Here is a 21,131-nt window from a genome sequence, read left to right as displayed (position 1 = left end):
TAGCCTGCACCTGTGCTGCTGCAGAAAGTGATTGATTACCTATGGTTTTGGAGCAGTGTGGGAGTCGGCCTTGAATGAATCATTGTGATGTATCTTAGGTATTTAAATCAACAGTAGTCTATAATTATTTTAATAGTCTTTGGTGTATGTAAGAGGCATCGTAGAATTTCTAGTACTTCTTAGTAATTTCCAAAAATTTTGCAGTTGACCAGCTGTTTGTGTATATGTGTAAACACAAATGTATAATTTTATTTATATCTGTGAAGCAATATTGATACAAGCTTAACAATTTCTAAAATATTGACATATTTAAGAAAAAGAGATGTGACCGTGGATGATACGAAAATTTAATGTGCCATCAGTTTGGGATGTTTGTAATATTAACAAATTACAAAGCTACAGGGAAGTTCTGTAAGTTAGACCAAACCAGTTGTGATACAGTCTGTGAATCTCACTACATGCCCATGAATTTTTTATGAAGCACATTTTGCAGAAAACATGTTTAGAAACATAGTTGAAAGAAAGAACAATTTTCACAGATGGCAAAAAAATGGAATAGGTGCTCTTTTCATGTTCACTTGCAGAGCGTATAAATTCAGTCCTCCAGGTTAGGGAGTGGAGAGAAGTTACAGGTCTCTATAAGGACCTGCACAAGGTATCTGCATCTCTAGATCTCTTAAAAGGTAATTATGTCAAGCTTAACAAAAGCAAGAAACAACGTGGCTGCCATACTGGCAAGCTGGAACTATTCCCTTTCCAGTTCACTTATCTTTTGCCTAGTGATGAATTGCTATACCATATTGAAGTTAAAATCCAGGTGACGTAAAAACAAAACCCAAGGCAGCATAGTGACAGTATCATTCATATCACCATGTCTGTGCATGCTTACTCAGGGGGTAGGACCAAGAGGTGCAAACTCTGTAATGTCTGTATGTTACGTTAGTACTCGGTGAGTGCCTGTGCTACAATGCAAATTGATTGTTTCATGATGGATGTTACAAATTAGCCAGTGAAAGCAACTAATTTCATAAAACAGTAATTTGCAAGAAGGAAATGGTAGCACATTTAGCACGTCATGACACTGTACAGGCAGTTTATTTCTATAAAGTGAAGTCTTGTGGATAAAAAAACAGAAGCTTCCAAAAAAATAGAAAAAATGACATTTGCTTGGTTCTTGTAGCATAATCCAGTTTAAGATCTATTTCAGTTACAGGTTTGTGTTCCTGCTTCTTGATTTTCTAAGTCATACCGGAAGGGTTAGGGGCTATCAGGCAGCCCTCTGGGCAACAGCAAAATATATCAACCAACAGGAGTAGTTGAAGGTGTAATTCAATGAGGGGGAAATGGTATAGATGCTGTTGGATGCTTGTATATTGTAATGTTCGAATGCATGTCGTGTTTGTGCTAAATTGCAGTTTTCATCTTTGTGCTATTATGTTACGTTTAGTTGACTTCTTTTAACCTCTCACGTACAATTGATTCACATAAAGTAGATTATTGCCTTGACTTTCATGCCTTTCTTGGAGGAATGAATAAAATGAGGTCCAATCAAAGAACATCAGCCCCTCTTAGAGCACAGCTTTAGTGTTTACAGTGCTTATAAAACTCCCCTTGAGCCCTTTTAGACGCAGCAGAGCTGAGTTTCCTCTCGTAGGTAATGACCTTTTTGTAATTTAGCCTTTCCTGAGAATTTCCAAATACACTGCTTTAACTTAACTGGATCCTTTTTCTCTCCAGTGAAGTCAAATATCGATGTAAATGCTGTGTTCTCATTGCAAACTTCTGATGCATGCTATAGTTTTCTGGGGTTTTTTCCCCTTGCTTTGTTTTTTTTTCGCTTCATATCAAGAGAAAACTTTTGAAGTTGCAATAAATAATAATAAATATTTTTGAAAGGAAAGAAAAAATTACAATAAAATTACTTTTTTTAAAAAAGTCTATATTCAAAGTTGATTAGTAATTTTTAATATATCCCATTTTGTTTGACAGCTTGATGAGATCTAATTGTTAAAAAGCAGGGAGTGCAGAGGGTCAAACTTCAGGTGACCTTATGAGTGCTTCGCTGTATAATGTTAATTTTTTTTTCATAGACATTTTGCATGGAAATTCCATATATAGTACACTAATTTGTGAGCTAAAAGAATATTCAGCAGTTTCTAATCCATATTTAGGAATTGCCAAAGGCTTCATATTTTGTCAACTTTTTATCTTGCTTTATTTGGCTTTATCATCATTTTTGTGAATTTAATATTTAAGAAGCCTGCAGTAAAATGCATAGTTTAGACACTATATGAAATTTGAGACCTTTGAGCAGAAAATTAATCAATAGAATCTGGAGTTACAGCATGCAGTGATATTTGGTTAAGGTTTATGGATAGATTCTGCCATAATTCATATTGGGTTTAGATGAAGACAAAGTCAGCATGCTCTGCAGATTAGGCTGCCTTGAAAAATGAGATGGAAGAGAGTAGGGGTTCTGATTGCTCTAAAATAATAAAAAAAAAATGAATGCTGCTATTACATGACTTGTTGAAAATGTAACGAACACAGAATTTTGGAAGAGTGGTCAGTATGCACTCTGCTCGTGTATTTTGCTTTAAAAGGCACACTGGGTAATTTTCTCTTCCTAGGCCTAAGAAAGCATTTGGGAAGAAGAAAAGGTACAGTGTACAATTATTTTTCCTTCCTTCTCAAGAAATTATTTTGATGTATAAATCTTAGGAAATGCTCTTTTCTGTATCTCAAAACTCAGAGCATCCCAAAGGGTGGTGAGTTGGATGGAAGGAATAGTCTTTGTGAGATGAATAGAAAGAGATTTTTTCTTTTGCATGAACTGCATTCATTCAAAGTTCCACAGTTTTAAAACTTTCTTGTTAGTCTTTTGCTCTGTTTCCAGTGTTTAGTGACAGTGTTAATTATCAAATTGTTACTTTTGTACTTTTGTTCCTTTTTTTCACTTAATTTATACTATTTTTGGAAAGCATAATTCTCCTGTTTATAATAGTGGAAATAGCATTTCTTCATCAATCATAGTATTCTTTCTGTCTCTTATCTTGAGTCTCATAGTTTTTCATATCTGTTGTTCTTATTTACTACTAAGTCTGCATTTTTTTCCCGTATGATATGTCAGCAGGAGCACACTGTATTCTGCCAGTTTCTGCAATTTAAATAGTGGGAAATCCTAATGCTGTTCTTCCATTTATTATTCTAAGCTTAAGTACCCATTGAGCTATAGTATTTTTTTGTAACTGAAACCCAAAATTTGAATGATAAAATGTACTGATTTCATACTGCTTGGCATGCTGTTTACTTGCTTATTTTATAATATTTGTCTCAAGCAGGGGGAATCTTCAGGTACATTTATGGTCAATAGCTGTTCTTGTGAGGTAAGCTGCAATGATGATGATGATGATACTTTCCCTTCATCAGAAGAGGATGAACCACAGAAAAACAGTCCAGTCATCTGGAAGTCTTTGAAACATCATTCTTTGGATTTCAGTGAGTCTTGCACAACTTCCATTAGAGAAGTAATATTGAGTATTTCATGCCCTGGTGGAGTACACTGTTAATGACTGTAAGAACCCTCCTGAAAAGAGTGTTTGTGACCTGTAATAACCAGTCTCAAAAAAAAAAGAGATCCTACTACAGTACAATTTTTTGATATGAATCAATAGATCTGTAGTAGTGAAGAATTTCATTTTTTTTTACAGAAGGAGCATAACCCATTTTTTTTTCTTTCTTTCAGAAAACACACGTTAATGTGTTCTGTTTGCCTGAATTAAATTACTATAATCTAATCATTTGTTTGTGTGGTGAGACAATTTTATTTAAAAGGTCTAACCACACCTGGTCCCATACTCTACTGTTTTTTAATTGAAGATAGAAAAGCAAACTCTAAAATGAAGTACAAAACACAACTGCTCAACTTGCTTACATAGTGTGTGAGTCTGTCCCCACCCAACCGACCTCAGGGAGACACGCACGATCAAGTTTTGCAGCCTAGCAAGTTACTGTCTTTTAGGTGAGCTGCAGTAACTAATCATATGCCTGATACTGGAACTGTCTCAGACATGAGGTGATTAATGCAAGATAAACCTGAGTTCATAGATTGGTACCTCACTGAAGTACCACAGCATCACTGTTACCCTACACCCAAAGATTAGTAAACTTTTCCTGAAAACTAAGTTTCATAGCGTAACAGTGTTTGATATTGAATGGTATTTAGACTCTTGAATATGGTAAGTGCATGGCAGGATGTTAAAAAACGCCTAAACACGTTATGCATTTGCTAAGATGATCAGAACCAGGTTAAATACTGGTTACTGGAACGTCCGTTAAAATTTGGCATATGAAATTGATAATCTGTTCCTGTGTCACTTAGATACAGGATACTTTTAACTTTTCACTGTCATGTCTTGTGCCAAGTCTCTATCAAAAGAGGTAGAGAAATTGTAAAAGGTCAGCAAAAATGGAAAGTAGGAGAGAACGTACTGAAATTCTCAGCTAAATACTACTTGCAGGCATTTTTTTCTGAAGGCAGTGTTGGAGAAGAATTTGTCAAATAGCATTTCAAAGCTTTGTTACCAGCGCACTTACTTTTAAGTTTTTGTTTTATATCTGTTTGTCTGTAAATACGTTTTGAAGATGTTTTTACAGTTTGTGATATTTTTTTTTTCTGTCTACTTAAACAATTTTAAATATATTCTAGCTTAATCTGAAATCTTTCATTATTATAATCATAGTGCTGTTCTTTATTTCCGATAGCTGAGATGTTTGGAAGTTCAGGAAGATCCCTGAGTGGTTACCAGTGGTTTTCAGGTATCACTGCTCACTGCCTCCCATCAAAAGGCAAAAATGCTCAAGAGGCAGCAAGGGAAGCATTTTCTTCTCTCCAAGGTGCTTTATTCAGTTAATCCATTATATGCTGTTAATTATACTGGTTTTAATATGCTATTAAGTAAGAATCTGTATTGTCATATAGTTTTATAACTTTAAATGTTGTGGTTGTCACTTTGCCATCTCATTTTGCATTTGATTGGAATCATTGATATCAAGACTGCTGGCTTTAATACTGAGCACATAATTTGACTGGCTTTTGAAGACCCTAGAAAGCCAGAGTAGTGTTCATATCACTGTAACAACAGTATTTACACAGTACTTACTTGCTTTATATCTTGCTTTATAGATTTCTTGCTATATATACTCTGTGTGTGAGTGCACATGTGTGCTATGGACGCCGTCTACTTCCTAAAGCACTTTTGCAGCTACCATAATTTTAAATTAATTTTTTTAGAAAGCTGTTGCACATTTTGGAATCCAGGATTAGGTCAGTAGCAGTAAATCTCATTTATATTCTTAATGTAAAGGAGAAATTACTATCTTGGGAATCATGAAATTCAGGTTCCTTACTATGCCCCTCTTGCAAGATACTGACATAAACCAAAATGTTCACATTTTTGTTTTGTATTTTTTTTTCATTCTAAATTTTAAGTAAAACATGTTTATACAGGCTTCTTTTCATTCATAAAAATAGAAATAATTTTTAGTATCTAAATAGATAGGCTCATATTCTTGTTCATGAATTTGTGTGAGGTATTGTCCTATAAATTCTTAGTTTTTGCATGTACAGCTGCGTATTCGTGACTGAATATAGGATGATAAAGAAACCGTAGAATTTTTTTCAGAAGCCAAGAAGTTGTGCTTTGTAGAAGGTCCTTAAGCTAGTTTTTGATTGCTTGGAAAATAAGCAAGGTGGATGTGATCAAACTTGTAGTAAAGACAATAGTATTTAGTGTAAATCTTCTGTAAATTGAAGTAAAAGGGTTGTGTAATGTTTTGGTTTGTTCTCATTATATTTGAATGGAAATCTGCCAGTACAAACATTATATATTTTGCCTTAGCATCTGTCAAAAATGATTGTGTCTCTGACTAGTCAGTAGCCTATTGCTTTCAGCAAATTACTTGCATTAGCTGTATTATAGTCAAGAAAAATAGTAATTTTCTGATCCTGGTAGAAAATGTCAGTTCTCACATTTCCTTTCATTTTTCTCTTTTTTGGAAGTGGGTGTGGAAGACTGAGTTATGGTTCTGTCATGGCAGAAGAAACAATTTGTTTCTCAGAACTTAACTGATCTGCAAATATGCACAAGGCTTTTTGTGAACTCATACTTAGGATCTGTACAGCAGTTCAGTCTTCAGTGCTGTAAGAATAGAATAAGTACAATTTGTCTAACCTTCTGTTTGCTGGCTTAAGTGATTTAATCACCTCTAAAGGAGACAAGTGCTGCCAAAAGGATTCAGAAATGGAAATTTATTACTAGATGTTATGAAACATGTGGTTGTTCTGTAAAGTGGATGGAATTCTCCCGTGAAGCCAAGAACTGATGACTGTTTACATTTATTTTCTTAAACTCTTTTGTTAAACATTTCTTTGGATATGATTGGAAGATGACAGAGATTGCAGTGCTTTATATATAAACCAGCTCTGGTGCAGCTGTACCATGGCAAAGCTCCATAGGCTTGAAGGGAACTACATAGATTTTTATTACATGAAAATTTAGTCTAAAATGCTACTTTCTATTGACAGTTTTGATGCTGTCTTTTGTGGCTCTTGGCCTAAGGATCCTGGATAACCAATCTAAAAAAATTGAGCTGTACTTTGGCCAATGTTATCTTTTGGGTCTGTTCTTTTTAGGCAGTTCTGCCTAAGTAAGGATGAGTCTCACCTGATCATATTTTATAAATTATTTAGAACAGTGAATGGCGTGGAGTTCAACAGAAAGGCTGTATGGTTTCCCTGTACATCCTGGAGATGTGCTGTGTAAGAGTCCTGCCTTGGGAAACAGAACTTCTTGTCAAGAACCCCGATGGTGGGTTGCTAACTGGCTCATCTTTTGACTTGATACAGAGGTCAATTTTATTCTGCTTACAAGCTAGGGAGAAATTCTTTCCCATCGTTCCTGTAATTCATGCAGAGGAAAAGGGGATTGTACTTTTATTTACTTTAAGAAGATTTTTTAAATAAAGCTAGAAATTACAAATTTACCCAAATCTCTTTGCCTTCAACTTGCTCTAATACTGTTATGTGTCCACAAATTGGAGTTAGTGTGTTGGCTTATGCATTTTTAATTTAGGCCTGGGCAGGGTATCAGTTTGGTTTGAGTTTGGGGGTTTTTTTTCTCCCTCCAATATTTCATATAATGCTGCAGAACTTTTAACTGCATGCCAAAACCTTTTCTTCTTGACTGAAATGCTGGCTGGAAATCCAAAAAATGTCCTTGTTTCCTCCTTGACTGATGACATAGCACCTGATATTGACCTAGTGATTGCTATCAGGCAGCATTCAAATACATTTATATTTCTGGACAGAATTATCATTTTGTGCTAATTTCTCAGCTGATATTTCTGGACATGTATTTTGACTTCATATGAGTTCTACGTTAATTGATATATAATCTCTTATATCACTTAACGCACACTTCCTTTTCTGTCAATGAGAATTCCCCTCTTCAGATAGCCAACACTAATGGCACTATGATTAAAGCTGAGACATTTAGAGCAAAATTCAGTATCGGTGTGACCAAACTGACCTTTATGGAAGTGTGCCAACTCCAGAACTGGCTTTAAAAGCATGGAAATACTTTACACAAAAAGTAGTTGTTTCTCACTAAGACAACAGCCAACAGAGATTGTCTTTATAGTCTTGTACTTCTCCACTGGAAAACAAATATATAGGTATATACAGGTACACACTGTAACGTTAAAGGACAGGATCTCCAAAGTTACACTGAAAAGAACTTTACATAGCTCATTTATGTTAGGTGACGTGGGCCTCTGTTATTATATATGTTCTGTATTCAGAGAAGATTTTGTTCTTCATTTAGTTTCTGTTGCTCATGAGTTACAAAAGGTCCACACTGCAGAGCTGATTCACGTATCTTGTTATGGTATTGACTATGTAAGTCTAACACATTCTCCTTAAGTGCTATGACTGGAATCTTCTGTGCATACACATTTAGACGATCTTGACTTCCCAGTATCTTTTCTTTAACTATCTACTTGAACTTTCCTCTGCTCTCATCTTTCCTTCATTTCTCCTGTGGCTACTTCTGTTTCCTGTTGTCTGTCTTGCCATTTATAACTCTTTGTTTATGCAGAAATTATTATTGCAGTGAGGGTTTTTAAAAACAGCTTAGACAAGCATCCCTCTGGAATAGCATGTAAATATTTGATCTTTTCTTTGAAGAAGGTGATGCACTAAAGTACCTCTTATTGTCCTTTCCAGTTCTATACTTTTGTGATTCAAAGTCCTTTATAGATTACTAGCTGTCATAGGCTGAAAATAAAAAAATACGAGATAATAAAACTTACGGATACGAGGAATTCGGACTGTAGCACATCTACATGCATTAATGCATAATAAGTTTTCTCGGGGCAAGAATTCACCACTGCTCAGGGTGGATAAAATTTATTTGTATTCTGTTTCTGTACGTTTGGAAAACTAACATGAGAAAGAGTTTCATGAAAAAAATAGGTATTATAGGGGGAAAGGTAGTATGTTGCAAAACCTTCAGTCATGTTTAGGTAACTGTTAGGTTATTACCACTTGGTTTTGATGAACAAAACCAGGATGCTGTCTTTCTACACACATTTAAAATATTCTGTCTTTAACAGCTATATTATTTTTATCCTGCAGCTAATATGACTTCAGAGGGATTGAAACTGAAGGATATTGTTTTGGTTCATCTGTATATGAAGAGCATGAAAGATTTCAATGTTATAAATTCAGTTTATGTGACAGAATTTGATTTGTGTCCACCAGCAAGGTATGATTAGACTACTGCTATAGTATATTTATGATACACTGTAATATACTGAATTATTGTTACCATATTTATGAAGCTTTTGTCCAAATGTTTGTGCCTCACAGTCTTAGAAGTAGACTTTTGCTGCCTGTTGGAGTAATCACATCATGGCTGCTCAACTCAAAAACACTAGTGTTGGAAATTCTTGCCTTAATATATACCATAAGGTTTATAAATGCCACCCCAACCCCTCCCCCCGTATGACCTTACAGAAGAATAATACATGTTTTGCAAGCCTCAGTTCTCCTCTGTGACTTGACTGAACTGACAAGTCTTTTATATTGGTGGGATTTATTTACTTTCCCTGTTTGCTTCCCTTGACCTGCTGGCAATGCTCCTCTGAATGCCGCCCAGGATATCATCAGCCCTCTTTGCTACAAAGGCACATTGCTGGCTCATGTTCAAGTTAGTATCCATCAGGAACCTCCAGGTCCTTTTCTGCAAAGCTGCTTTCAGCCAGTTAATCCCCAGAATATACTGGAGCATGGGTTTGTTCCCCCCAGGTGCAGGACTGTCAACTTCATGAGGTTCCTGTGTGCCTGTTTCTCCAGCCTGTCAAGGTCCATCTGGATGGCAACACAAACCTCTGGTGTATCAGCCATTCCTCCCAGTTTTGTATCATCCACGAAATTGCTGAGGGTACATTCTGCCCCATCATCCAGATTATTAATGAAGATGTTGAACAGGATTGGACCCAATATAGACTCCTGGGGGACACTACTTGTTCCTGGCCACCTGCAAGACTTTATGCCACTGATCTCCACCCTCTGGGCCTGGCCGCTCAGCCAGTTTTCAGTCCACCTCACTGTCTGCTCACCCAGCCCATACATCAACAGCTTGTCTGTTAGGGTGTTACGGGAAACAGTGTCAACAGCCTTACTGAAGCCTTACTATCAATGATTATTACGTCTTTTTAAAAGTGATGAAGTTTGGAACCTTCTAGGTCCTAGTGACAAACTTTATTCACCTTGTTCTGTTTATTTTGATAAATACAAAACAAATTGTTAGCTGAGGAGCTTCCCAAGGTGCACATCATTTGATACTGAGAGATATTTCAAGACAGTACGCGTATATACTTACTCTGTTCCTTTTCTTCCCCTGCTTATATGCACTTGGCTGTGGTTGAAAATGAATACTGGACTAGATGGATCTTTGGCTTGATCTTAATGTCTTGTGTTTCTGTCAGATAATGATTGTTAGCATGTAGCTTAGTTGCACTTATGTATTCATTAAGAATGCAAGTATGAAAAGAAACGATTTCAGACTTTGAATACACCGACGCTAACACTTTCATTCATCGATCCCCAAATTATAGCTTTTTAATATCTGTTGTACAGAATCTTCAACATTGCATCCAAGTCCACCTCTGACATAATGAAACAGCATGATGGTCTAAGTATGCAGTATGTGATTCCTGTGTTACTTGGGTGTCTTGGGTTTTTTTCCCATTGAAAATTGGATAACAAACACCTAGCCCATGAAATTTTTGTTCTGCTTTTTTAAAAGTTGTGTGTTAAAACTAGCATTTCATTTGTAAATTCTTTATTGCCTTTGTCAAAAGGGCTTATTTCTTATTACAGTAATTCATGTTCTTAAGCATCTGAGATAATATGCTCAGTATGCAGAACTGCTATAGCTTGAAAAAAATCAGCTTGCATCATAGGTTAATACATGTTGGAAGGGACCTTTGGAACTCATCTAGTCCAATTCCCTGCTCAAAGCAGGGTCAACTATGAAGTCATACCTCATGTCTTGTTCTTATTTTTAAACCCAACTATTTAGCAATTTTCTAATGTAAAATACTATATTTTATATTCATATTACAGAATGTGAAGTGTAGTATAAGTACGTGGATTTTAAGAATGGCATGACGAATAGTTAGAAGACATTGTTAAGATAATATATATCATGATAGATTCACATGCTTCTGCACTGTCTGGGTATCAGAAGAGACTAAAAGAGAGCATGAAGAAGCTTCTATTGAGATGCTAGGATTGCTGCATCACAGAGGGATTGAGTGTTCATTGTGTGTGCCTTAAGAGGAGGGATCTAGTCCCAGCTGTAAACTACACAAAAATGAATCTCCACTTGTATATAGCTTAAGTTCTCTTTATGACATTTACCCTTCTCCCGATTTAGCTTCTTTCATTTCTCATCCCGCTGCATGTTTTAAGCCTCCACATTTGCATAGCCAGCCACATAGTCTTCCATCACTAAAATAACAGGTAGAAAGATTAGGAAGTTGCAGGAAAATGGATTTTTATGATTATTTTTATGGAACAAACAGATTTATGTTGCATTTTGTCCAGAAGAAAAATTATACAGCAGTTTGCATGGCTGCATCATTGCATTATGCACAGAGACCTGGTTGTGGGAGTTCTCACAAGCAATATGCTGGAAGCACTGACTCAAGGGTGTGGATCTGCACTAAATTTGCAAAATTGTCTTGAAAATTTACCAGCCCAAGCAGAAAATCCATTCATCCATGCTTATGATGATGGTAATGAGGAAAAAAATACTGTATTTGCATGTGGGAGGAGGGCAGAAAAATAGTTTTCTTGGAAGAAATAAGCAAGATGAGAAGAATTTTGTAAGGTTATGTTATATGATATGTAAAGAGAACAAGTAATTTTTTGTTGGATTCCTGCTGGGAGCTAAATGACTTTTTTATGCATGGACTGCAAATATAATTATTTTTCAGGCTTTGAAATGTTGATTTCACACACACACCCCTACCCCCTGCTCTTTCACTGTCCACATGCAACAGACCATCTGTCTGTCTGTCTGTCCATACAGGCACTCAGTCTTCCTTGGAGCAAAGAAAATTGAACTTTTTTAAATGAATGCTTAAGTAGGTTTTCAGTCCTGTCTTAAGTGTATTTCTGTCATGCAAGTTGAAGGATAACAGAAAAATATGCTCAGTATTGCATGATAAGGAACAATAAGCTGCTGATTTTCAGAAACCTGACCCCCTAGTCCAACCATCGGAAGGAGATTCAGTGAAAAATGCATGGAGGTAAGGGTATGACAATGATACACTCGGTCTGAAGGCCGCTTAGCATAACTTACCTGGCATTTCCAGAGTTGTGTGGTCAAGGCTTTTTTAATAAAAGAACTCATGTATTCTTAATAAAGTGATACACATCATAAAAATAACCAAATGGAAATGAGCCATTGGCTATGTTGCTAGTCTGTCCTTGGTAATGGAAATTATCTTGCTGGAAGTCTGAAGTTGATCATTATTTGGAGAGGAGACAACAGTGTAAATGCTAGCAGGTTATTGCAATACCATAGCTTTGTTTTATGTCTCTGACAAAATTTCATAACATAGTATCCAAGAGGAAAACCCATGGAAAGTAAATGCTGAAGGTTGGTTGTGGTGGGTTGACCCTGGCTGGGGGCCAGGTGCCCACCAGAGCCGCTCTATCACTCCCCTCTTCAGTAAGGCAGGGAGGGGAGAAAGGAAGATGGAGAAAAAACAATCCCAAACTTGTGGGTCGAGACAAAGGCAGTTTAATGTAGCTAAAGCAAAAAGCCGCGCGCGGAAGCAAAGCAAAAAGCAAAGATTATTCTCTACTTCCCATCAGCAGGCGATGTCCGGCCACTTCCTGGGAAGCAGGGCTTCAGTAAGCGTGCCCCTTACTCCGGAAGACAAACATTGTAAAAAAAAAAAAAACAACGAATGCCCCCGCCCTGTTCCTCCCCCTATTCTCAGTTTCTTACTGCTGAGCATGACGTCATATGGTATGGAATATCCCTTTGGTCAGTTTGGGTCAGCTGTCCTAGCTGTGTCCCCTCCCAAGATCTTGCCCACCCCCAGCCTGCTGCTGGGGAAAAAGAAATGTTGGAAAGCCTTGATGTGTGCTGGCACTGCTCAGTAGTAGCCAAAACACTGGTGTGTTATCAACAGTTTGCTAGCTACCAAAACGCAGCACAGCACTATGAGGGCTGCTGTGGGGAGAATTAACTCCATCTCAGCCAGACCCAATACAATCTCCACCCCTTATTCCATACCATTTGTGTCGTGCTCATGCTCCACACACTTTAATACATATATATATAACTGTTTCATTGTATTTACTTCTTATTAACTACTATTTCCAGCCCTTTAACAGATAGATGTTATTCTCCCATTCCATGAGCTTCCTCTGCTCCTCCAGATGTTCATGAACCGGCTATGACTTGGGCCCAATCTGTCAGGATGGGTGTTCAGGTTCAGTTGTTGGGCACCAACACCGGCTTGCTTTGGGCTGTTGTTGCATTCATCTGGCTCCTTGTGAAACTTGCTCTTCATTGGTTTGGGTCATTCCTTCTACATTACTTCCTAGAAGGTACAACTCACATTACAGATTATTTTACCCCAAGGTTAAATCTCCTTGAGGCACACACCGGGTCTCCCCATCTTTTCGCATTACCCACCAAGTACACCCAGGTCCTTGAGCGAAGACAATCCCAGGAATGGGTTTGCCTTTTCCCATGGGAGGAGCAATCCACACCGCCTTCCCCAGCCACTTTCCCATGTGTACTACAGGGACCTTGTCTCCTCCCACAGTATGCAGGGGTTTTGTTTGGGCAGGACCAGGACGGTTAGCAGATCCTCTGGTATTAATCAGCCAAGTGGCTTCTGCTAAATTTGTATCCCAGTGCTTCCATGCCCCATTACCTAATGCCCTCAACATAGTCTTTAACAGTCCATTATATCTCTCAATCTTTCCAGAGGCTTGTGGGTGATAGGGGATGTGATACACCCATTCAATGCCGTGTTTCTTTGCCGAAGAGCTCATGATGTTATTTCGAAAATGAGTCCCATTGTCTGATTCAATCCTTTCTGGGGTACCATGTCGCCATAAAATTTGCCTTTCAAGGCCTAGGATGGTGTTTCGGGCAGTGGCATGGTTTACAGGAAATGTCTCTAGCCAGCCAGTAGTTGCTTCCACCATGGTGAGTATGTAGCGCTTGCCTTGGCGTGTTCATGGCAGTGGCCCAATATAGTCAATCTGCCAGGCCTCGCCATATCGAAAACCCAGCCACCGCCCTCTATTCCAGGGAGATTTTACTCGTGTCGCTCGCTTGATTGCAGCACATATTTCACATTCATGAGTAACTTGTGTGATGGCCTCCATGGTCAGGTCCACCCCTCGATCACGAGCCCACCTGTGTGTTGCATCTCTCCCTAGATGTCCTGATGTTTCATGGGCCCATCGAGCTAGAAATAGCTCACCCTTATGCTCCCAGTCCAGGTCCACTTGAGCTACTTCAATTTTGGCAGCCTTGTCTACCTGTTCATTGTTTTGATGTTCTTCAGTGGCACGGCTTTTGGGTATGTGAGCATCCACATGACGTACCTTCACAGCCATGTTTTCTACGCGGGCAGCGATGTCCTGCCACAATGCAGCAGCCCAGATGGGTTTACCCCTGCGCTGGCCAATTGTCTTCTTCCACTGCTGTAGCCACCCCCATAGGGCATTTGCCACCATCCAGGAGTCTAGAGGTAGAGTACTGGCCACTTTTCTCGTTCAGCAATCTTTAGGGCTAACTGAATGGCTTTCACTTCTGCGAACTGACTTGACTCACCTTCTCCTTCAGTGGCCTCAACGACTTGTCGTGTGGGACTCCATACAGCAGCTTTCCACTTCCGATGGTTTCCTACAACACGACAGGATCCATCAGTAAACAGAGCATAACGCCTTTCGTCTTCTGGTAACTCATTATATGGTGGTGCCTCTTGGGCACGAGCTACCTCCTCAGGCAGTGCTCCAAAATCTCTACCTTCTGGCCAGTCCATAATCTCTTCCAGAATTCCTGGGTGGTTGGGTTTCCCCAGTCGAGCTCGCTGTGTGATTAGTGCTACCCACTTACTCCATGTAGTGCTAGTTGCATGATGTGTAGAGGGAATGTTTCCTTTGAAACAATCCAGTGTAGCACAGGCAATCGCGGTGGCCAAGAGAAGAGACGCTTCTGTACCAACAACTTCTGAAGCAGCTCGAATCCCTTCATATGCTGCTAGGATCTCTTTTTCAGTTGGGGTGTAGTGGGCTTCTGATCCTCGATACCCCCGGCTCCAAAACCCTAATGGTCGACCTCGGGTTTCTCCTGCTGTTTTCTGCAGAGCTCCAGGTGAGGCCATGCTCCCCAGCTGCAGTGTAGAGTACATTTTGTACAGCTGGTCCTGTCCGAACAGGTCCAAGAGCTAACTGCACGAGCTATTTCCTGTTTGATATGCTCAAAGGCTTGTTGTTGCTCAAGGCCCCATTCAAAATAGTTCTTTTTCCGGGTTACTCGATAGAGAGGGCTCACAAGCTGAACTATAACCTGGAATATGCATTCTCCAGAACCCTACAAGGCCCAGGAAGGCTTGTGTCTCCTTCTTGTTAGCTGGTGGAGACATAGCTGCTATCTTGTTAACCACATCCATAGGCACATAACGACGTCCATCCTGCCATTTTATTCCCAAAAACTGGATCTCTTGTGCAGGTCCCTTGACCTTGCTTTTCTTTATGGCGAAACCAGCTTTCAGAAGAATCTGAATTACTCTTTTTCCCTTCTTGAATACTTCTTCTGCCTTATTGCCCCACACAATGATGTCATCGATGTATTGTAGATGTTCAGGGGCACCACCCTCTCAATTCCTCGGTTTCTAGCTAGGGATCCCAGCTGTTGGGCTTCCCTGCCTTCCAATTGCTGACTGTCGGCCCCATTATCCCAGCATCGAAGCAGCCAGGCAGCAATCCGCTCACCAGGCTGGCGGCTGTAATCTTTCCGCATATCTCGAAGTTCGGATGAGGTCAGAGACCTGGGTAGTTTTCTGCTTCTTGTCTTATTTCTCTCACTCCTTCCTCCCACTTCTTTGCTGAAGGACCAGCTTCCTGCTCAAACCTCTCCTCCTCTTCTTCCTCTTCCCTTACTAATCGATGATAGGGACCTGTTGACCTCCTGGTCCACTGTTTCTTTTTTACTACTGGGGCAATTACTGTAGTTCTTACTGTTTGTGTCCCTATCTCAGCCACGGTGTCCTCAGCTGCAGTTTGGGTGCCTTCCTCAACCACAGTCCTCTGAGAGTTCTGCACTGTGGCTCGATAGGCCCAGGCCAGGCCCCAGTACAGTGCTAGAAGCTGTTGGTTTTCATTGGGGTAGGCAAGACACCCTTCTATCAGGTGGCGTGTCAGTTTGCTGGGATTGCTTGCCTGTTCAGGTGTGAAGTTCCAGGCTATAGGAGGTGATAATCGCCCTAGGAACCTGCCCAAATCCTTCCACACACCCTGCCTCCCGGGGACTGGCTGCCTCAGGGCACGTTTCAGTATTGCCTCACTTAAAAGTTGTCTCCCCTTAAACCAGGACAAAACCAAACTCCACAACACCCGTAATATGCTAGCAGTATTAATTAGTAATATTAATGAGCTTACATAAGGGTGAACAAGGACCTTAGGAGCCTGCATAATGAAACCATCCACGTCAAAAGCAGGTAGAGAGAGAGAGATGTATTCCCCCATCATCTCCACAAGATAGCTCCCCCAGCACAGCAATAACATCAATGCCAGGGCCATGCACATAACCATTGTTTGTACTAGCATGCTCCCAAGTTCCTTCATCCTCCCCACGAAATAGCTACCCCAGCACAGTAAGACCATCAACACTAGGCCAAAGCACAGAGCAGCCATTGTTTGTATCAGCATGTTCCTAAGTTTAGCAAAATAGAGATAAGCAGCACAGCTAACAAACCCGGTGACCTGCACAGGAGCTTGCAACTTAATAACTACTATAGCTGTAGCACTCTTAATACTAAACTGCCGTTGTCGAGCCCCACGTTGGGCGCCAAAAAGGACTGTGGTGGGTTGACCCTGGCTGGGGGCCAGGTGCCCACCAGAGCCGCTCTATCACTCCCCTCTTCAGTAAGGCAGGGAGGGGAGAAAGGAAGATGGAGAAAAAACAATCCCAAACTCGTGGGTCGAGACAAAGGCAGTTTAATGTAGCTAAAGCAAAAAGCCGCGCGCGAAGCAAAGCAAAAAAGCAAAGATTATTCTCTACTTCCCATCAGCAGGCGATGTCCGGCCACTTCCTGGGAAGTAGGGCTTCAGTAAGCGTGCCCCTTACTCCGGAGACAAACATTGTAAAAAAAAAAAAAACAACGAATGCCCCTGCCCTGTTCCTCCCCCTATTCTCAGTTTCTTACTGCTGAGCATGACGTCATATGGTATGGAATATCCCTTTGGTCAGTTTGGGTCAGCTGTCCTAGCTGTGTCCCCTCCCAAGATCTTGCCCACCCCCAGCCTGCTGCTGGGGAAAAAGAAATGTTGGAAAGCCTTGATGTGTGCTGGCACTGCTCAGTAGTAGCCAAAACACTGGTGTGTTATCAACAGTTTGCTAGCTACCAAAACGCAGCACAGCACTATGAGGGCTGCTGTGGGGAGAATTAACTCCATCTCAGCCAGACCCAATACATTGGTGCAAGCAACTTTCTGTTTGAAAAAAGTAATTGTCTTGTGTTTTCAGAGTATGTGTGGAAACCCTGTTACCTGATGGAGTACTGTTTTGCCTTGACTGCCTTGCACATAAGTATGATGTTGCAATGGATGATGTGTTACGTGATGAAAAATTGGTCATGCATGTACAGAGCATTTCCCACTGGGCACCTGCTAGCATAGGACCTTACAGTCAGTCCATCAAGGTATGGAATCTTTGTTACTTCATGTGAACTATATGTCATTTACTGAAATGAGTTATAAAGTCCTCCTCTCCCATCTGAATGTGCAAAAGAAAATGTGCAAAAAAAAAATTAAAAATGAGCAGTTTGAATTAATATTTTTAAAACTTGTGGACAAAACAAAAACTTAACCCCAATAAATCTTTGATTTGTGATCATAAAACAGGTTAAATTATTCTTTGCAGAGAATCTCAAGAACTACTTTTGTTGTATATTATAATTAGACCAAATAATTGTGATGCACATACACTTTTATAAACTGCCTAGAATGTTACCACAATTTAGGAACATCTAAGGATATTTGAGATTTGTTTGTTTAAAGTGAGCAAGTTCGAGGTTTTTTATAGGTAAGTCGATCCTAAAATGCTTACTTAATGAAATTCCTATTGAGGCTCTTGGTACTGCTTAACCATTTAAAAGTACAGCATGGTTGAAGAACTGTTCTTTTTTTCAAATGAATAAGAAACTGAATAGAATATTACATACTATTTAAAAGTAGGAAAAGGTGACAGTAAAGTATCATGAAAAAGTGGACCAAAAATTTGAATAAAAAGCTTTTTTCTTAATATGGTACCTCTTGCTCAGCTAGTATTGTTCTGACAACTGATTGAGTATCACACCTTTTCCATTGTAAGGAATTTATATATCTCTTTCTTACCAATACTCCTCTTGTGTAATACATTGTCCAGTCCAAATTATTGTGTAGTGCAGACTGGTTTAAACAACCTGTTATGGCATCTGTTTAAATTTCCTGAAACTTCACTGAGTCCGCAAACCCACCTAGTATAATGGCCATGGAATTGTACTTTGTTTTGTCTTTGTACCATTTTATGGAAAAATTCAGGAATTGTATTTTGCTTCAGAAGCTTGTGGAATTTGTTTCATTTGCAGGAGGAAATGTTGGTAGATAAATACTGTATTAATCTTGCGGTTAAAGCAGGGTGGTTTTTTATCATCTGTGTATATCTGTTTTTCTTGAGAAAGCAGGAAGTTGGTTTATTAAACTTCTTTCCATTCTAAAATACCATATACAAGATGCAACCTGTAAAACCTTTTCATAAGAGTACTTCATAGAGGAATGCATGAGTACATAAACAACATATTTGCTTTTGAAAATTTATTAATGGAAGATACGGATCCTGTATCTTCTTAAATGTGAATTTTCCAAAATTAATAGCTTCTCTAGGTGGGTTTTCAGGACTTCCTCAGACTATGTATGGGCAGGTATAAAGCTCTTAAGGTCACCAATGGAAGTAAAGCACTTCAGTATGTTTTAGGAATAGAAAATATTTTCCAGAATAAATAAGGAAGAAACAAAGGTGTTTTTTTAATCTCAGACAAAGATTATTTGAAATTATAATAATTTTATGATGATGAAATGTTGATCAGTTTTGTGTGTTTGAGGAACAGAAGCTTAACGATCTCAAAACAGTAAATTATTATTACCCTTACATTGTGTATCTGTAGATCTTGTTTATCATTTTCTTGACAAGAATTGGACAATGAAATTGTTGTGGTTTTAGTCCAATATGAAGTTTTGTGGACACTGGGGAATCATCATGTGTTTTAGCACAGTGGTTTTGCTCAGTTCAGAACAGGCCAAGGACAGTAATATTCAGGGAATTGCAAGTTGGGAATGATGCGCACTGGCATGCCAGAGCGGAGCTGGCAGCGTAAAGGTGTAGGTAGTTCATGCAAACTATGGAATTCACACTTCAGGCTCAACAAATCAATCAGCAGAGCATCAGTTTAATTCTGCAGGGACCTTGCAGGATCCTGCCAACAGTGCTATGAGGACAAAAAGTAAAAATTTGAAATTTACCATGAGAATGTCCTGACCTCAGTTGATAGACACCAAACAACAGCGGCAGAATGCAATTAGGATTTTCAAAGTATTTATAGCAAAATCAAACATTCTTCCTCTTTTGGGATTAACACTCTTTAAAAACAACTTCAGTGTCTCTACTTGCAAGTAGACATAAACTGTTGTAAGATACAATATGACTGACTTTCTTATAATTAAGAAAAGCCTGAGCTCATTTGATATATTTTTCTTGGTCCTCCTGTTTTATTGGTGCAGAAACCTCTGCCAGTCTTAATGTCTATATCAGCAACTGGAATGTAAGCTATGACAGAGTTATTGTAAAGGCTGTACTGCTGATCTCAGTAATGTAAAACAAGTGTTGTGATTATGTCCTTCTCATAGTAGTACCACAGACTATCATCTAGGCTATTCAGTCTGGGAATATGTGATGATACGCAGTTTGCTTTCCTCCAGATCTTTGTTCCACAGCGGGCACCAGCCCAGTTTGTGCTGGTCATTTCTAGTAGCTTGGTATTTTTACTAAAGCTACTTCATGTTTTTACTAATTGCTGGTTTTTATCAGTTTATTATTTTATTTTTGTGTTTTAACTCTGTTTTACCAGTGGATTAGAGGATTTGTCAAGACTAAGCAGTAATTGGTAGCTTGTATAGAAACAGCTTACTTATCATCTTCACAAAAGCTAACAGCACAGTTGTACATCAGGGAGCTAAACATGAAGATGCATTGCAAAGCAGTGTTTGGGGGTGAGAAATTCATACTGAGAGCTTATTCATTATTATTTTTTTGTGAGAACATTCTTTGAGCGTTTATGAACTGTAAGCATAGTTCATTAAAAAATAATTTAAAAAACCAGCCCAGTGCAACTGAAACACTAACCACAAATACTTATCTAAGAATGGGTGGAAAGTTGACAGTGTTTGTACCAGGTGTTCTTCTAGTATGTTAATGCAATTTGAAAGTCTATTTGCACTTACAGTTTGTTTGCTTTGGCAAAGTTTCTTAATATTTTTCTATCTGGAAATGAACAAATAAATTGCCACAGTAGAATTTATTGTACTCTCATATTCTACAATAACTTTTTGATGGTGACATCATGTATTCTATACACATATCAATATATATGAATCTATGACTTGATTGTCTGTTGCAGCTTTTAGCTTTTCCTTGTGACCTCAGTTCTTTCCCTCTGACAACTTCCAAATCCCAGTTTCAGGCATCCTTTAGGCATCTTTTTCTGAGTTTTCTCTTCCGCACTCTCTGAATCCAGTAGCACAAACATAAAAAACAAAAGAGTGTTCTTACTCTCTAATTCCACTGTGCAGATAGCTATAACTTCATCAATATTGGGGGGAGGGGGTTTGCTATTTACTCACCTTACAATAAATTCTTTTTTCCTTTATTTTTCTGATCATTAAGGCGTGATAAATTAGCAGGTAAGTACTGTGGGAACAATAGTGGGAATAGAGAGTCTTGCATCTGGTGTAAGGCAGTGATACTTGCAGTGGTTCTAATGTTTCCTTGCTAAGAAGACTTAGTTCCCTCTCTTGCAGTGAAACTGAAAATGGTCCGATAGACCTTAGTGCACAGTTTGTAGCAGATGGCTTTAAAAGGAGAAGGTGGTTTTGGAAATAGCCTTGTCTATTATGTACACCAGGAAAGATTACCTGGCTACTTACACTATCTGACTGGTTGCAGTTTTCCAAAACCATGCTTAGCTCTTTTTAAATAAAATGCATACGT

The 21,131-nt window shown here is 39.0% G+C and overlaps 1 protein-coding gene across 1 annotated transcript in view; it reads left to right on the top strand.

Moving 5' to 3' along the window:
- The window catches only part of DPH6 (diphthamine biosynthesis 6), a 221,488-nt gene that overhangs the window by 86,098 nt on the left and 114,259 nt on the right, over positions 1-21,131 (top strand). The window contains exons 9-12 of the mRNA XM_075754099.1: positions 3,339-3,498; positions 4,765-4,896; positions 8,696-8,825; positions 17,355-17,529. Of these exons, the coding sequence (XP_075610214.1) occupies positions 3,339-3,498; positions 4,765-4,896; positions 8,696-8,825; positions 17,355-17,529 (597 nt within the window). The remainder of the gene's footprint in view (positions 1-3,338; positions 3,499-4,764; positions 4,897-8,695; positions 8,826-17,354; positions 17,530-21,131) is intronic.

This window comes from Balearica regulorum, chromosome 5 (genome assembly GCF_011004875.1).
Source record: "Balearica regulorum gibbericeps isolate bBalReg1 chromosome 5, bBalReg1.pri, whole genome shotgun sequence".
NCBI classification, from domain to species: Eukaryota; Metazoa; Chordata; class Aves; order Gruiformes; family Gruidae; genus Balearica; species Balearica regulorum.
This window is presented reverse-complemented; position numbering and strand designations above follow the sequence as displayed.